The following is a 13,622-nucleotide window of genomic DNA, read 5'->3' on the forward strand; positions in this document are numbered from 1 at the left end:
GAAATCACCCCCTCAGGGGGGATGGCCATGCCACAATCCCTTCTCCTCCATTCTCCTCTTGGGATCTTGGGCACGCACGCGTGTGCGTTTAAGCCACCAGGTCTGGGACTTGAACCACGGTTGGCTACATGGGAGTCCAGCGATGTAGCCCTTACACCAACTGCTGGTCCCCCTCCTTCAGTATTGATGGCTGTTTTCGTGACTTGGGGTCGTGTGTGTATGTGTGTGTGCGCATGTGAATGTGTGTGTGTGTATGTGTGTGTATGTATGTATGTGTGTGCACGTGAATGTTTGTGCGTGTGTATGTTTTATTTATTTAGGTTTTTGCCGTAAGGCATATGTGCTCACTGGAGAGAGATACAGAGAGAGGGGAAGTGAGAAATCACCCCCCAGGGGGGATGGCCACACTGCAATCCCTTCTCCTCCGTTGTCCTCTTGGGCTTTGGGGCATACACACACGTGCCCGAGGTGATATCCAAGCCTCTGGGTCTGGGACTCAAACTGCAGTCGACCATGGGGGAGTCGGGCACCTTCACCTCCATGCCACCTGCTGACCCAGGGTCTTACGTTTTTGGCTCTTGATTTGTGGCTGTGAGCTCGGGGAGCCAGGCAGAGTCACATCCTGAAGCCATGCAACAGGGGGTCCTAAGAGCCCCCAGGGCACAGGGCTTCCTTAGGGACAGCTTCCCCTGACTGTGGTGAGGGACCTACAGAACCAGGGACGGGGCATGAGTTTTTTTTTTTCTTTTTTTGGAGAGGTTTTTGCTATAGGGCGTGTACACTCGCCAGACAGACAGAGAGAAAGAAAGTGAGAAATCACCCCCCAGGGGGGATGGCCACACTGCAATCCCTTTTCCTCCGTTCTCCTCTCGGGATCTTGGGCATGCACGCACATGCATCCGGCGTGAGTTTAAGCCACCGGGTCCGGGACTCGAACCGTGATCGACTACGTGGGAGTCCAGTGACATAGCCATTACGCTAACTGCTGGTCCCTGGGGCACGAGTTCTGTGCGGCTAACATGGGCACAGCTGTAGACACAGCCCTCGGTGGCTTCTTCAGCTGGTGAGTTTTGCTGAGAACAGTGCAAAGATCCGTTGGTCCCGGCCAAGTGAACTGTGGGATTGCAGAGTTCCAGAAGCTTCCTTTGTCCAGGGAAATCCCCAGGAAGGTTCCCTTGGATTTCTAGATTCTCCTCTGCTCTTTCCAAAGGGCTATGGAGTCTCGTTCTCCTAAAGTCCCCCAGAGGGGACACAGGCCCTCCTCAGGCCTGCACTGGGCAGTGGGGTCACACACCAGGGAGATTAAAGTATGCATGCACATGTAGATACACTGCATGCTCACACATACACACGTGTGCACATGCACACACATGGAACAGACTTCACAAGCTTGTGGTGTACTCAAAAAGCTGTTTCAGGGGCCAGCAGATGGCATAGGCATTATATTGCTGGACTCCCATGTAGTTGACTGTGGTTCGAGTCCTGCACCCAGCAGCTGAAAACTCACACTGGGCATGTGTATGAGCCTGCCAAAATCCTCAGAGGAGAATGGAGGAGAAGGGATTGCAGTGTGGCCATCCCCCCTGGGAGGTGATCTCTCGTTTTCTGTCTCCCTGTCTCCCTGGAGAGTGCACCCGCCCTATAGCAAAAAGAAAACTCTCCAAAAAAAAAAAAAAAAAAAAAGAAAGAATGAAAGAAAGAAAAGCTGTTACAGGGACCAGCAGTTGGTATAATGGCTATGTCACTGGACTCCCATGTAGTTGACCATGGTTCGAGTCCCAGACCCAGTGGCTTAAACTCACGCTGGGTGCGTGTGCGTGCGTGCCCAAGATCCCGAGAGGAGAATGGAGGAGAAGGGATTGCGGCGTGGCCATCCCCCCTGGGGGGTGATTTCTTGCTTTCTGTCTCTCAGTCTTTCTGTGTCTTTCTGGCGAGCGCATGCGCCCTATAGCAAAAAACCTCTCCACCCCACCAAAAAAAAAAAAAGAAAGAAAAGCTGTTACATTTTGAAAAATGTCTATTACTCGAGGAATGCAAGATATCCAGGTAGAAAATCCCTCAGAAAAAAAAAAAAATCAGTCTTCCCTGCTGGCCCCTGCAGGCTTCTACCTGCCCCGCACTGGGTGTCTCTATTTACATATGTCTACACGGCCACAAGGGCTCCTTCTTCTCCAGACAGGCTCCTACTTGGGAATACTTGGTAAAGTAAACTCATCGAGCCCACAACCTCTCCTCGGAGCGTCCAGGAGTCGGGGCCATTTCTATCTCTGCTGGCCCTTCCCAGGTGGGCAGAGCTGGGCAGAGCTGGGCAGCTCAGAGCAGGGCGCCCCCTGGCTTCAGGCGAAGGAACTGCTCCTGAGAGTGGGCTGCAGTGAGGCCAGAGAGGCCACTGACTCCCACATGCTCTGGGCTCCAGGAAGCGAGAGGAGGTTACTTATTTAGTTAGTTAGTTTTAGTTTTATTTGCTATGAAGTGCATGTGGTCACCAGAGCGAGACACACACACACACACACACATAGAAATATAGTGGTGAGAAAGCACCCCCCTGGGGGGATGGCCATGCAGCAATCCCTTCTCTATTCTCTTTTTGGGATCTTGGGCCTCCATGCACCCAGCATGATTTTCAAGTTGCTGGGTCCGGGACTTAAACCACACAGTCAGCCATGTGGGATCCAGCCACCATGCCACTGGCTTGTCCAGGAGGCATCGTTTAACTACCATGTGTCCCCACATGCTATAATGACCTGCTCATTAGCATTACAGAAACAGATCTTGTTTATTTTATTTTATTTATTTATTTTTTTAAGAGATCTTTTGCTAAAGGGCATGTGTGCTTACTGGAGAGACAGAAAGTGAGAAATCACCCCCTCCCTGCCAGGGGGAATGGCCATGTTGCAATCCCTTCTCCTCCATTCTCCTCTCGGGATCTTTTTTTTTTTTGGAGAGGTTTTTGCCAGCAAGCGCATGCGCTCGCCAAACGCACAGAGACAGAGAGACAGAAAGCGAGAAATCACTCCCCAGGGGGGATGGCCACACCTCAATCCCTTCTCTTCCAGTCTCCTCTCGCGATTTTGGGCACACACGGGCACGCGCCTGGTGTGAGTTTTAAGCCACCAGGTCTGGGACTTGAACCATGGTCAACTACATGGGAGTCCAGCGACATAGCCATTACGCTAGCTGCTGGTCTCTCCTCTTGGGATCTTGAGCACACACGCACGTGCCCAACGTGAGTTTTAAGCTGACGAGCCCGGGACTCAAACCATTGTCGACTACGTGGGAGTCCAGCAACGTAACCATTACGCTATCTGCAGGTCCTAGAAAATGGATCTTGTTTGCATGTACTAATAGGCCACCTCGAAGTTCCTTTCCCAGAATGGGCTGGCAAGAGTGTGTGCAGCCACTTGCGAGCTCTGGGCTGGCTCAGGGCTATATCCGGAGACTCACTGCCAGCCTCTTCTAGCTGGGCATTGCTGTGGCCTTCAGAGCGACAGCACCTCCTCCTCCCACGGCTGCTCTCCCTGCGCTCACGTCATCCTGCCTACACGGACGGAAAGCAGGTTTCTAAGCTAGCTGTTCCTTCACTCATAGCCTGTTGGTATGAACACTCCTCTGATCATTCAAAGCAATGACAAATTATATACTCCTTTATGAAACGTAACCTTCTTTTAAATTAAAACTGCAAGGGACCAGCAGTTGGCGTAATGGCTATGTCTCTGGACTCCCATGTAGTCGACCGCGGTTCACGTCCCGGACCCGGTGGCTTAAACTCACGCCGGGCGCGTGTGCATGCGTGCCCAAGATCCCGAGAGGAGAATGGAGGAGAAGGGATTGTGGCGTGGCCATCCCCTCTTGGGGGTGATTTCTCACTTTCTATCTCTCTGTCTCTCTCTGTCTCTCTTGCGCCCTATGGCAAAAACCTCTCCAAAATAGAAGTTGGCTCTGTGCATGCCCAGCCACGGGACGATCCGGTCTAACATTGCTCTCTGTAACTGGACCTGAACGGAGCAGCAGTGGGCGAGCACCTGCTAACTCTCCCGGCTCTGGAAGGGCCTCCTGGAACACGTGTCTGAGCTCTGGAGAACTGCATTTGCCTGCTGGTGAGAGCCGAAGGACACCGGCTTCAACAGGGGCGTTGCTTCCTTTTCCATGAGGTCGCGACAGCCTGGGAGTCAGCACCCAGGGCTGGCGTGGAGGGCTGCCCGCCGTCACTGTCCCTGGGTCCTCTGAGCACCCCCAGGAAGGGGCCCTGCTCTTATGTTCCTGCAGGGAAGAGGAGGCCTTCTGAACCCCTCCTGGACCACAATGTGGCCCTTGGCCTGAGCTCAGTCACCCCGTCTACACAGGCAATTGGGACATGTACCCCACAAATGTACTGAGCAGAGGGACCTTGGGGTGAGCTATAGCTTCTTTTCCTATTGTTCTTCTTTCTTTTCTTTCTTTCTTTTTTTTTTTTTTGCTATAGGGCACGTGTGCTTGCCAGACAGGCAGAGAGAGACAGAGAGACAGAAAGGGAGAAAGCACCCCCCAGAGAAGATGGTCACGCCGCAATCCCTTCTCCTCCATTCTCATCTCGGGATCTTGGGCACACACGCGCACGCGCCCGGCGTGAGTTTTAAGCCACCGGGCCTGGGACGTGAACCGCGGTTGACTACGTGGGAGTCCAGCGACATAGCCATTACGCTAACTGCTGGTTCCCTCTTTCTTTTTATTTTTTTTTTTAAGAGATTTTTGCTTTAGGGAGTGTGTGCTTGCTGGAGAGACAGAGAGACAGAAAGCAAGAAATCATCCCCCAGGGGGGGATGGCCACACTGCAATCCCTTCTCCTCCATTCTCCTCTTGGGATCTTGGGCACGCACGCACCCGTGCTTGGCGTGAGTTTTATTTATTTATTTTTTTAAGAGATAGTTTTGTCTTAGGGTGTGTGTGCTCATGTGCACACCAGAGAGACAGAGATAGACTCAGTGAGAGGGAAAGTGAGAATTCACCCCCGTTTCCCCCTGGGGAATGGCTATGCTGCAATCCCTTCTCCATTCTCCTTCTGGGATCTTGGGCACACACATACATTCATCCAGTGTGATTCTGAAGCCACTGGGTCCGGGACTCGAACTGTGGGAATCCAGTGATGTAATTGCTATGCCATCTGCTGATCCCGGGCCGTTGTGAGTTTTAAACCGCCAGATCCAGGACTCGAATTGCTGTCGACTCCATGAGAGTCCAGTGATGTAACCATTATGCCATCTGCTGGCCCCAGAGCTACAGTGTCTTCCACAGTGATCATTGACGCGCTATTGCAATGAATGCACCCCATTCTGTTTCCCCCTAAGACTGTCTGGATGAGAAATACCATTAGGTTTTTAGGGGCTGCAGAGGGCCTGGGATGCCAGGGGGGGGGGGGGGCTATTCTCAGAGTGCAGCCTGCTAGCATCTGGGGTGTTTCACACTTGCCGATTCTTCTGAGCCGTGGGAATGTTTCCATGTCCCCGTATCTCCCCCGAAATGCCTTCTGCATGAGAAAAGACAGGTAGCAGCAGCCTACACCGCAGCCCTGCAGGTGCTATGAGTGAGGTGAGGTTTGTTTTTATTTATTTTTTTTTTTTTTGTGCATTTGATCAGTCTTATTTGTCAGAAATGGTACATATATAAATATTCTTAGGCATGTTTGCATTTTTGTTTTTGTTTTTGAGAGGTTTTTGGCATAGGGAACATGTACTTGCCAGAAAGACAGAGAGACAGAGAGATAGAAAGTGAGAGATCATTCCCCAGTGGGGATGGCCACGCCGCAATCCCTTCTCCTCCATTCTCCTCTCGGGGTCTTGAGCACGCACGCACACGCGCCCGGCGTGAGTTTAAGCCACCGGGTCTGGGACTCGAATTGCAGTCGACTGCATGGGAGTCCAGCGATGTAGCTATTATGGCAACTGCTGGTCCCAGGCATGTTTGCATTTTACAAGGCTGAGGATTCCTGTGGGGTTTTGTGCGGGGAAGGGTATGGGTTCTTTTTGCTCCCTTGAAAGAAGAGTTTCGAACCAACTCCTGAGTTTGTTGCCTAGATCAGAATTGACACCACATTTCTGTTTACATTTTTTTAAACTAATTATTTTATTGAACTTAATTTTATTTATTTATTTATTTATTTTAATTTGGCCAGAGAGAGACAGAGTGTGAAAGAGAGAGAGAGGGAAAGTGAGAAAGCAAGCCACCGGTCCCAGGACTTGAACCACAGTCAGCCCTGTGGGAGTCCAGTACCCTTAACCACCATGCCACCTGCTGGCCCCTCAGTTTACTTTTTATGCACCCCCCCCAGGCAGGGTCATTGCAAAGACCCCGCAAGGCTGAGCAACTGGTGGCTCTGGCAGGTGGGAACTGGAGGCTTTCAGCTGGTGACCAGTCATCAGAGAGGCCACTGCTTTTTCAGGTGCAGGACAGAGGGCAGGGAGGGGACCATGGAGCCATCTGCTGGGGCTGGGGACTGCGGGGAGATGAGGGACCTTGTCTAGGTGTGTGAGCTGCATGCCCTGTCAATCCCAGGGCAAGCGTGAACTCTGGTGAGATCGGATGGATGGTGGCCCACCACCCCCCTTCTGACCCCCGCTATACCTGAATCCCCAAATGGTCAGGGCGGTCCCAAGACCATGGAGTGAAATAGACAAGATGGGATTACCAGAGAGTAGGCTCTGCTCTGAGACTTGACACCTTTCATGGGGCCAGGGGCTTGCCATGGAGGAGAGGGGAGAGAGGACAGAAGGGACTCCCATTATCTCAGGAAACTAAGGATGGGAAGGTTCTTCCTAGATCATGGGGAGACAGTCCTCCCAGTCTGGTTTACCTCTATAAAAGACATGCACACAATATTTTTTGTTTTGGAGAGGTTTTTGCTATAGGGCACGTGTGCTCACCAGAGAGACAGAGACAGAGAGACAGAAAGTGAGAAATCCCCCCCCCCAGGGGGGATTGCCACGCCACAATCCCTTCTCCTCCATTCTCCTCTTGGGATCTTAGGCATGCATGCACATGTGCCCAGTGTGAGTTTAACCCACCAGGTCCAGGACTTGAACCATGGCCGATTACATGGGAGTCCAGTGATACAGCCATTACGCCAACTGCTGTTCCCAGCATGCATACAATATTTTTAAAACAGGTTTTTCCCATAGGGCATGTGTGCTCACTGGAAAGAGAGAGACAGAGAGAGAGAGAGAGAGAGTGAGAAATCACCCCGCAGAAGGGACAGCCATGTTGCAATCTCTTCTCCTCTATTTTCCTCCTGGGCATGCACACACACATGCCCTGTGTGAGTTTCAAGCTGCCAGGTCTAAGACTTGAACTGCGGTTGGTCATGTGGGAGTTTAGCGCCTTAACCACCATGTCACCTGCTGGCTCGGTGTGCATACGATTTTGAACACAGAGAGGAAGGTATGAAGGACTCACTCCTCCACGCCAGCCCTCAGTTCTCCCCAGAGGCACCCAATATCTCTCAGGTTTATGAGTGTACTTTGGAATATTTATTTGGACATATTCTTAGCACGATGATGTATTTTATGCAGTTACCAATTCAATACACAATGCACTGCAAATAGCTTTAAAAAAAAAAAAAAACCAGAACATTTATTACACCTTAGAGAACATTTCAGGCAGGCAAGGTTAACACTGATGACTTTTGAAGGGCTACAAAGTATTGCATTGTTGCATAAATGAATTTGATGACTCCTCCTGACAAAGGTTTGAGCTGTTGCCTTTTGGGGGTCTTTATCACATTGCAATGCACATTCTTGTTTTCTGTATCTTTGGGCACTTTCACAGACATTTCAGGATCAAATACTTAAGTGGAACGGCTAGGTCAAAGGGTAGGTGCATTTGACATTTTGGTAGATAATGGCTAAAATGCCCTCTAAGGCAGGGGTCCCCAAGGCCTGAGCCATGGAGTGGTACTGGTCCATGGCTCTGTTAGAAACCATGCTGCACAGCAGGAGGAGAGCGGTGGCCAAGTGAATGAAAGTTCATCTGTATTTACAGCCGCTCCCCATTGCTCATCTTACCGCTGAGCTCCGCCTCTTGCCAGGCATTAGATTCTCATTGGAGCATGAACCCTATTGTGAGCTGTGCATGTGAGGGATCTAGGCTGTGTGCTCCTTAGGAGAATCTGATGCCTGAGATATGAGACCTGAGGTGGAGCTGAGGCAGTGATACTAGCACTGGGGAACAGCTGCAAATACTGCATTATGGTGCGTTGTATCGTTATTTCATGATATATTACAATGTAATAATACTAAAGTGCATAATAAATGTAACGTGCTGTCCTCCCATCCCCTGGTCCATGAGAGAATTTTGTCTTCCATGAAATCAGTCCCTGGGTGCCCAAAAGGTTGAGGGCTGTCTCTCTAAGGGATGGTCTGATGTAGACTCCTTCCTCTTTTGTCTAGCCTCCACTCAGTGAAGTGATTTTATTATTATAATTATTATTTTAATGAGACAATTCAATTGTCTAATACTCCTGCTTAAAACTGCCAGCAGTTTCAGTGGAGATCCATGCCTATAATTCCAAGGTTAGCTGCCCTGGGCTCTTCCTTCATTGACCACACTTTCCTTTCATCTGTCTTTCAACACAGTGGCTCGTTCACACAACAGGGCTTTTGCACATGCAGGGCCTTCTTCCCGTGCCCCCAGATCACCACACAAATGCTTCCTTCTGAAATGATACCTCCCTTGCAGGTCTTCCCAGCCTCATTTAAATCAGAGCAGCCTTGTTGGCCATTAATCACCGATTTCCCGAATTCATGGCCTCTCAACTGTCTTATCTGTGTGTTCATGGTCACCTCCACCCACTACAACAGAGCTCTTCAAAGCAAAGGTTCTTTTTTAAGATTTATTGCCATGGGACCAGCAGTTAGCATAATGGCTATGTCGCTGGACTCCCATGTAGCCGATCGTGGTTCACATCCCGGACCCGGTGGCTTAAAACTCACGCCAGGCGCGTGTGCGTGCGTGCCCAAGATCCCGAGAGGAGAATGGAGGAGAAAGGATTGCGGCGTGGCCATCTCCCCCTGGAAGGTGACTTCTTGCTTTCTGTCTCTCTGTCTGTCTGGTGAGTGCACGCACTCGATCGCAAAAAGCTCTCCAAAAAAAAAATAAAAATAAAAATTTAGTGCTATAAGGCATGTGTGCTTGCCAGAGAGGAGAGAGATAGAAAGAGACAGAGAGAGGGAAAGTGAGAAATCAACCTCAATGGGGGATGGTCATACCACTGTCCCTTCTGTATTCCCCTCCTGAGATTTTGGGCATGCGTACACATGCAGCCAGCATGATTTTCAAGTCACTGGGTCTGGTACTTGAACCGCAGTCGGCCATAATCCCTATGCCACCTGCTGGTCCCCAAAGCAGAGATTCTTGTCTGATTGTCACAGTCTCTGTGACGGTGCCTGATAGCAGGTGTGTGAGAAATGGCTGGTCATTTAATCTTTGTCACCATGAGTGCAGTAAACAGCGTTTGGCTGGGGCCTTCCTGACCGAGTGAGGCAGGGTGTCCGTGCAAACAGCCCTGTGTGTGTTTCTTTGTAATTCAGTTGCCTAGTCACGCTCTTTGCCCATTTTTCCATTGGGTTTTCTCGTTTTTCTTGATAAACGCAGACTCTGTATACAAGACAAGTGAGCTACTGGGTTGTCGGAGAAGTCATGGAGCATTTTTCTGTTTTTCTATGCAAAACTGCATCGACTTTTCTTTTCTTTCTTTCTTTTTTTTTTTTTTTGGAGAGGTTTTTGCTATAGGGCACGTGTGCTCACCAGAAAGACAGAGACAGAGAGACAGAGAGACAGAAAGCAAGAAATCATCCCCTAGGGAGATAGCCATGCCGCAATCCCTTCTCCTCCATTCTCCTCTCGGGATCTTGGGCACGCACGCACACGTGCCTGGTGTGAGTTCCAAGTTGCCCGGTCAGGGACTTGAACTGTGGAAGTCCAGCACCTTAACCACTACACTACCTGCCAGCCCGGGAGCCAGTCTCTTGAGAAACTCACGGGGCATGTGCTCAAAATCTGGAGAGGAGAAGAGATTGGGGCATGGCTATCCCCTCCTTTTTTTTTTCCCTCATTTTCTCTGTCCCTCTGGCAAGCACATGTGCCCTATTGCTAAGAGTCTGTTTATTTGCAGATAAAAGGAATCACATCTGCTGGTATACCCCCGAATAAACTTTAGGTTTGGTTTTTCATCATTTCATTTTAGAAAAGGATCAACCACTTGAGTGGAGTTTGAGGTTCCTTTCAAACTCCCGTTCTGGCTACTTGGGTAGCCTCCAGTGGTTATGTTGGGCAAAGACGTGGTTTGTCAGGCACGTGTGTATGCATACATGCATGCATGTATGCATGTACTGTGCATACATGTCCGTGTGCACCACTTATTAAAAAAATGCTGGCTGCTGCCCACCTCACGACTGTACATGGGTGCGTTGAATGTTTAGCAAACACGTGATCTGGTATGAGGCCCATAGGCTGAGATTTCACAACCAGAGGCCTCACCGCGGAGATATTACTTAATTTGTTCAAGTGATAAACAAGATTATTATGTGCAAACAACCAGGGCTTGTGCTTCAGCTGTGTCCAAGTTTATTTTACAAAGCTATAAACACAAAGCCCTTTCCCGAGTCTGGCTGATTGAGTTTCTCCTTTTTGCCCGCAGGAGAAGAATGTCAAGGCCAAGAACGCTCTCCAAATATGTACCCCTGGGCTTTCCTACAGGGGCACTTACAGGGGCTCATTCATTGGCTGGGTTGGGCAATGCTCGGTGTGTAGGGTCCTTCTGGGGGTTTCTCTTGCAGAGATTTTCCCAAGCAGGGAGACATCTGATCTCAGCTTCCCTGAGCCGGCCCCAAACCTGGGGGACTCAGGGGCTTATGAAATGTGCTGAGAACCTGGGGTCCCCTGGGAAGAGGGCAGGGGTCGTGGCCCTCCTCCCGCCCTGCCCTGAATTGCTCCTCGAGAGAGAGGCGCTAGTGTAATTCCATCCGAGAGCTGAGGATGAAAACGGCAGGCCCTTTATGTCAGGACGGGCCTGGTCTCACTTTATGTGACCCATCTCAGAACTGGGTCGCTTTCCCTTCTGGAAGCTGACGGAAGAGGTTGCATGATCCTCCATCTACCATAGGGTTGTAAAATCAGCACCAGGGACGTGAGGGTCTCAGGAATTCTGCTCTACAGAACCCAAGAACCCCCAACCACCACCAGCCTGGTAACTCGTAAGCAGTTCTTAGCAGCGAGGAGTTCAGGATAGAGCTCCATCTCTTTGGGGTCCTCAGAGGGCTGCAGGTTGTAGGCTGAAGCTCCAGAAGGCCAGCTCGGTGCTGCAGTCCTACTACGGACATTACCTCCTCTTCCTCGGACAAGCTTCCAGTCGACCCAGCTCCTCATAGGACTGGTAGAAAATGTCGAACTCCCTGGAGCCCCAGCCCCTCCAGACAGCCAGGCACCACTGGGCGTTTTCATTCACAAAGCAGCACGCCACCGCGTCCTTGGCCACCACAGTCGCGTCCACCTGTACCCTGCAGAGAGAGGGTTGTGAGGAACCCCACGGGAGTCCTCACTTGCCCTTGGGAGGGCACACGGGGCCTGTGTAACCAGCCTGGCTCTGGGATGTGCCTGGTGGTCCAGCGGGGGGTAGGAGGTGGGGTGGAGGCTTTATAAAGTCTAACTAAGGGCAGAGGATCACTGATCCATGTTCATGGCCATGACCTGTAAGGGACACTCTGAAACGCGCCTGGTGCCATCAGAGCACCCTCCTCTGAGTGTCCAGAAGACACCAGCACTCGAATTCATGCTCATGAATGGCTCATGACTGGGGTTAAGCTTTTTTTTATAGAGAGATTTTTGCTATAGGGCATGTACGCTCACCAGAGAGACAGAGGATAGGCAGGCAGAAAGTGAAAAATCACCCCCCAGGGGGGATGACCACGCCGCAATCCCTTCTCCTCCATTCTCTCAGGATTCCAGGCACGCATGCACACGTGCCTGGCATGAGTTTAAGCCGCCGGGTCCGGGGATGGCCATGCTGCAATTCCTTCTCCATTCTCCTCTCAGGATTTTTAGGCATGTACGCATCTGTGCTTAGCATGTTTTCCAAGTTACTGGGTCCGGGATTCGAACCATGCAGTCGGCCATGTGGAATCTACCTGCCTTAACTACCATGCCACCTGGCTGGCCCAGCTCCAGCCTCACAGCAACCCGGCCACGTACGGGGACCGTGTCCTGGATGGGCGTCTAGCCCAGCACACCCTCCCTGTGGAGACAAGCGTGCCTCCCGCTGGTACTCCCTGAAAGACGGGCGTGGAGCCATGCCTCCAGGTTAGGGGCGACAGCCAAGGGCAGAGGGCACCTGGGTCATCAGCCCCGTCTGGTGCTGTGTGGGTGTGTGTGTGGGGGGCAAGACTTTAGTTCTTGGCAGGAAGGACAATGAGTCCAGGATAGATTTCCATTTCTTTCTTTCTCTTATTTTTTTGGAGAATTTTGCCGTAAGGCACGTGTGCTCACTGGAGAGACAGAGCCGGATAGAGAAACAGAAAGCGAGAAATCACCCCCCGCCCCAGGGGAGTAGCCATGTTGTAATCCCTTCTCCTCCATCCTCCTTTTGGGGTTTTGGACACACATGCACACGCTCCCAGCTTGAGTTTCAAGCCACCAGGTCTGGGGCTCGAACTGTAGTCAGCCACATTGAAGTCCAGAGCCTTAACCACTATGCCACCTGCTGGCCCCTGGATTGCCATTTCAATTGTGGTGGACCCCTGCCATGACCCATGGTTGGGCTGAGTCGGCTGGTATTTGCTGAGGCTCCCGTGCTGTTCCTGCCAGGCCCCATGGTCTCGCTGGTGGATGGCAGTTATTGGCGAGAACGGAGGGGCAGCCACGGACAGGACGTGACGCTGGGATCTTCGGTTCCCTGGCCACGCCCCGGGGTCTAAAGGAGCCCCCTCGGTCTTACCCATGCGGAGTCAGCTCCCGGGCTTTTAGGACGGCGATGACTCGGCCCCGCTGGGCGCCGGAATCCTTCTCTAGGCCAATGACGATAAGATCTCCGCCCCGCCTAGGAAACCAGAGAAGACAGGGGAAGCGTTTTGTCCAGGTTGTGCTCCCCAGGGGGCCCGGGGCCATGGGCGCAGAGCACAGTGGGTAGATAACCCCTGTGCGGTTTCTGCTAACGGATTAGGTAACGTGGAGGGTCCAGACCCCGAGGCCGAGGAGAACTTTCCCAGCCGGAAACTTAATCACGGCTCACCGTGGATGTCCTGCTGTGGCCTGCTCTCGGGCAGGCGGGTGAGCGTTCACGTGGCCGGGCTTAGATTTGCTAAAGAGATCACTGTGGGGACCCGCCAGAGACATGGTGGTTAAGGCAGCTGAATCGCACATGATCAGTTCAGAGGTTCGAGTCCCGGACCCGGGATCTTGAGAAACTCACTGGGGTGTTGGCATGCATGCCCAGAATCCCAAGAGGAGAATGGAGGAGAAGGGACTGTGACATTGACATAGACCCGGGAGAATTTCTCATTCCCCTCCCCACCACGTGTGTGTCTCTGGTGAGCATATGTGCCCTGTAGCATTTTTTTTTTTTTGTAGAGGTTTTTGCTATAGGGCGTGTGCGCTTGCCC

The 13,622-nt window shown here is 51.5% G+C and overlaps 1 protein-coding gene across 2 annotated transcripts in view; it reads right to left on the reverse strand.

The window, feature by feature from the left end:
- Window positions 1-10,065: 10,065 nt before the first annotated feature.
- Window positions 10,066-13,622, reverse strand: part of LRRK1 (leucine rich repeat kinase 1) — a 137,709-nt gene continuing 134,152 nt past the window's right edge. Inside the window, exons 33-34 of one of the 2 annotated variants that reach the window (XM_027766061.1) lie at window positions 12,959-13,060; window positions 10,066-11,525 (exon numbers count right to left, since the gene is read on the reverse strand). In XM_027766061.1, the coding sequence (XP_027621862.1) occupies window positions 11,348-11,525; window positions 12,959-13,060 (280 nt within the window). In that variant the 3' untranslated portion in view covers window positions 10,066-11,347. The remainder of the gene's footprint in view (window positions 11,526-12,958; window positions 13,061-13,622) is intronic. The other variant, XM_027766062.1, reaches the window with a different exon arrangement.

Source organism: Tupaia chinensis, unplaced genomic scaffold (assembly GCF_000334495.1).
Source record: "Tupaia chinensis unplaced genomic scaffold, TupChi_1.0 Scaffold140464_1, whole genome shotgun sequence".
Classification (NCBI taxonomy): Eukaryota; Metazoa; Chordata; class Mammalia; order Scandentia; family Tupaiidae; genus Tupaia; species Tupaia belangeri.